The sequence below is a fragment of the Dendrobium catenatum genome, unplaced genomic scaffold, assembly GCF_001605985.2.
Source record: "Dendrobium catenatum unplaced genomic scaffold, ASM160598v2 fragScaff_scaffold_1432, whole genome shotgun sequence".
NCBI lineage: Eukaryota > Viridiplantae > Streptophyta > Magnoliopsida > Asparagales > Orchidaceae > Dendrobium > Dendrobium catenatum.
In genome coordinates this window covers 9294-13270 of record NW_021319894.1, presented here as the reverse complement: position 1 = coordinate 13270, position 3977 = coordinate 9294, and the positions used below count along the sequence as shown (strand labels likewise).

At 41.2% G+C, this 3977-nt stretch overlaps 1 protein-coding gene across 1 annotated transcript; it reads right to left on the bottom strand.

Moving 5' to 3' along the window:
- Positions 1–1026: 1026 nt before the first annotated feature.
- On the bottom strand, positions 1027–3306 carry LOC110105522 (subtilisin-like protease SBT1.7). Its single transcript, XM_020835060.1, has one exon. It carries the CDS (start codon positions 3304–3306, stop codon positions 1027–1029), a length of 2280 nt encoding a protein of 759 aa, XP_020690719.1.
- Positions 3307–3977: the final 671 nt, after the last annotated feature.

The window sequence follows — 3977 nt, the reverse complement described above, 5'->3', positions numbered from 1 at the left end:
TTTTTCTAGAAAAAACTCGGTATTTTTTTGTATAACTCGGTATTGCTCTGCATAGCTCGGCATAACTCGGTATTAGGTCTTCACATGATGGTATTCCTCTTTATTGTTTGGTATTACTCGGTATTTGCTCGGTATTTCTCATTTTATGGCGCGATTTTAGCTCCGACCGGACGTAGCTCAACGTCCGGTCGGAGGACCTAGTAATTGTTCCAAAACCACGCCTTTGCGTGTTCTTGACGCCGGACAATAAAGAACGAATTAAAGATTGAAAATAGAGACAAAACAAGAAGAACTCTTTCTTGCACCAATATGTAGGAGGTGAAGTGAATGTTTTTTTTTTGTATGTAGAGCTTTCAAGACCCATATTATAGTCGTTTTTACATATATTTATAAATGAAAATAGAGAGCGAGTACCAATGGCTATTCTAAGCTACCTCATTTGATTTGGAAAGCTTTCCAAATTTAAATAACCTTTTGTTTGAAAAGTTTTAAATGACTCATTATTGTAATTGATTAGGTTGATTTGATTGGGAATTGATTCGGATTTAATTGATGCATAAATTAGGTTGTTTTTCCTATTTTGTTTTCCTAAATCTTTATAAATTGAGGTTTAAAGGCTACATGAGAGATTAAGAGAGAAAGCTTGAGAGATACTATAATTCCCTATTGTTCTCCAACGTAGTGAAATCATTCCTTCCCTGTAGAAGTAGGCATCTTCGTCGAATCACATTATTGTCATGTTCTTTGTGTTATTTGTTGTGCGATTTCTAATTTGTGTTATTTCTGTTGTGTTTATTGAACAACAACTTCAAGGAAATCAATAAAGTACACCTATAACTATTTCAGATTTAATTATAAAATAAAAGATGAATCTGAATGAAGTTGGATTAAAAAAAAAACACTAACACTTAATATATTAATGTTTATACATTTTGCTAATAGTAAACCAAATATGAAATTATTTTTCCTTGAACACAAACTGACTTATTTAAACATATTTTTTTTAGCTTTATTTCATATTTGAGATTAATTTTCTTTAACATGCCCCATATTATTGAAGCGTGCTACGTTCTGGATACGGGGAGCAATAATGGCTGTGACAGCAATTGGGCTCCTCACGAGATATTTACCAGAAACCCAAGATAACTGTCCTTCTGAAATTTCACCTACTGGTATGGGAACACTGCTCTTATAGTTTAGTGTGACGTTAAAACTCTTCTTATCCCCTACTTTGTTGAAGTGAAGGACTGTTGGCGAAACCACGATATTCACACCTTTGGGCTCTTCAAAATCCACATTGTAGATAGTGTCAGCATCGCCAACATTCATCACTGTTCTGCTCACAGTTTTTATGTCATCGTTAATACCAAGAGATACTGAAATGGAAGGGTAGTTCAAATCCTCAACTTTGATGTCACGAATAGTAGAGCAAGTAATGTTTCCCCGAATTATGGCATTTACTTGCTTATCGTCAAACATATTTGAGCCACATAGATAACGAATGTAGTCAAGAGGTTGAATGTCATATATGAGGCCGGGATCATTAGCTGCCACTGGGTTGATGTGACCCGATCCTGTAGCAAAAACACTTGCTTTCTTCCCATCATATCCATCTAAAAATGGTTTCCCATTCTGGTCAGTAATATATGTCGTAGTCATGATTGCCGAAATAATTGCTGCAACAGACCACGCTGGATGGTTGTTCTTGAGAAGAGCAGCAAGACCAGCCACATGTGGGGTGGCCATAGAGCAACCACTTTGAAAACTAAATATTAAGCGAGTGTTGGTGTGGTTTGGGCCGATCTCAAATGGCCAAGCTGAGAGGATGTTAACGCCTGGTGCGATTACATTAGGCTTTATGATACCTCCGTTCCAATTACTTGGGCCTCGACCCGAGAATGACGCGACTTCTGGTGATGGCTGGACACCAAATTGTGTACCTTTAAAGATGATAGATGCTGTCGGATTAGGTTCAGAATTTGAGTAGTCCATGAGCTGTTTTCCTGCATAACTGGTCACAAATGAGGCTGGGAGCACATGAGGCTGTGCAAATGTAGTGTTTCCATCGGTGCCGATTATAATCATAGCAGCCCCTCCAGCTTTGCTGACTTGTTCACCGGTTGATGTATCATTTACTCCTGACTTGCAAAGAACTATCTTTCCTTTCACATCGAGAAGATTGTCTCCAAAGCATCTTAAGACTTCTACCAGCGGCAATTGTGGGGAGCCATAATTACTTGGTTGATAAGCAGATTCACCATTGAACTCTCGTCCATCGCCAAGCTTTACAGTAGCCATAATTCTTCTGTCAGTTGAGGCGGCACCGACAGTTATAATCCAGGGGGCATCATTGTCCATGGTACTTTCGCTTGGGCCATAGTTGGGCGCGGACGCGCAAGTAACGATATCCTTTTTCATAGCTGCATAGGAACCGATTACAATCCCATTGAGATAGAATTCTGGGCTAGTATCGCCTTGGGAAATGGACAGCACATCAACGTTGTCTCGAATTGCATCATCAATAGAAGCCAGTAAGTCGGCTGCACTGGCTAACTTGTAGACAGCAAGATGGGCCCTCGGTGCAATGCCGGCGGCCGTGCCTGGAGCTTGGCCAAGGATATTGGCATGATCGACGAAGTTGCCGGCGGCAATACCTGCACAATGGGAGCCGTGGCCTTCAGTGTCGAGTGGTGCGTCTGAGCCTAGCCTCAAGCCCTGTGCACCTATGAGTTTGTTGTTGCAGATTGGTGAGCCCCAATAGCAAGAGCCATTCCATTTGGTAGGACGCGGCGGCAAGGCATGTCCATTGAAGGAAGGGTGGGTGGGCTTCACCCCACTATCAATAACAGCAATGATTTGGCCTTGGCCATACCCGGACTCAAACCACATGCCTTGTGCCCTATCGAGTCCAAGGTACTTGGGGGTGTATGTTGTACGGTGTTGGAGGGCAGCATCTGGGCGAGCTAGGAGAAATCCCTCAATCGATTCCATGGACTTCAACTCACCTTTGGTAAGCCAAGCGGCAAATCCAGTGATCACTTGGCGGTAAGCGTAGACGAGGCGTGGCTCGCCAGAGAAGAGGGTGTTGTTGGGCAAGAAAGACTGGTACCAACTTTTTCTATGTTTGAACAGATGGAACTTTTTGGCTGTCGGTTTTTTAACATGAACAATATAGACTTGATGATTTTGAAAGGCGATTGTTTCACTAATAGGCAGCGAAAGCTTTTCGTGAACTGGGAGAGAAGAAGCAATATTAAAGAATAAGAAGAGTGGGAGAAATCTTGCTATAGAAATGGAAATATCCATTGGGGACCAAAGAAAACAGTATTGGGCATATGCAATGTCGAAAAGAGATTGAAGGCTCTTGGATATTTATAGCAGAAACAAGCTGATCAGAACTGCAATGATTTTGCCAATATTTTAAATGGACGAGGACTGTCATTTTTCATGTTCATGAATTTTAACTAATATCCGTACAAGGAATGATGAGCAAGCATCCTAAGAAAAAGCTACTTATTTTTCACATGTAGGAGAGGGCATATAATCTTGCCAGTGCTATACGATGTCATTTTGCATAGTGAAAGTATCTCTACAGTGGCATTCTAGGTTGGAAATTATTTGTTTTTCAATACTATATATCAAAGAGAAATAATTCTGCACTTCACTGGTACAATAAATAATTAAAGAAGAAGAATAATTAGCAAAGAGGAACGTGGAGGAAGGAAGCTGCGACCTTGCATACAGGGTAGGACGCAAAATGCTGGAGGGAGGGAGAGAGAGAGAGATTGCCATTCAATTTAATATATCTTTGCTTCGAGAGATTATTATGTGTGGTGTTCGGATCGCTCGGAGGCGAATCTGGACGCGCCACATCACCTAGATGAACCGGGTCCTGGATGATGTGGCACGTCCGGATTCGCCTCCGGACGAATCTGAATGCCGCTCATAATAATTTTCCCTTAAAAGGATCTCCAAGT

What these genes read in the sequence shown, in the direction of transcription:
- LOC110105522 (XM_020835060.1), bottom strand. Translation starts at nt 3,306, where the DNA reads ATGGATATTTCCATTTCTATAGCAAGATTTCTCCCACTCTTCTTATTC.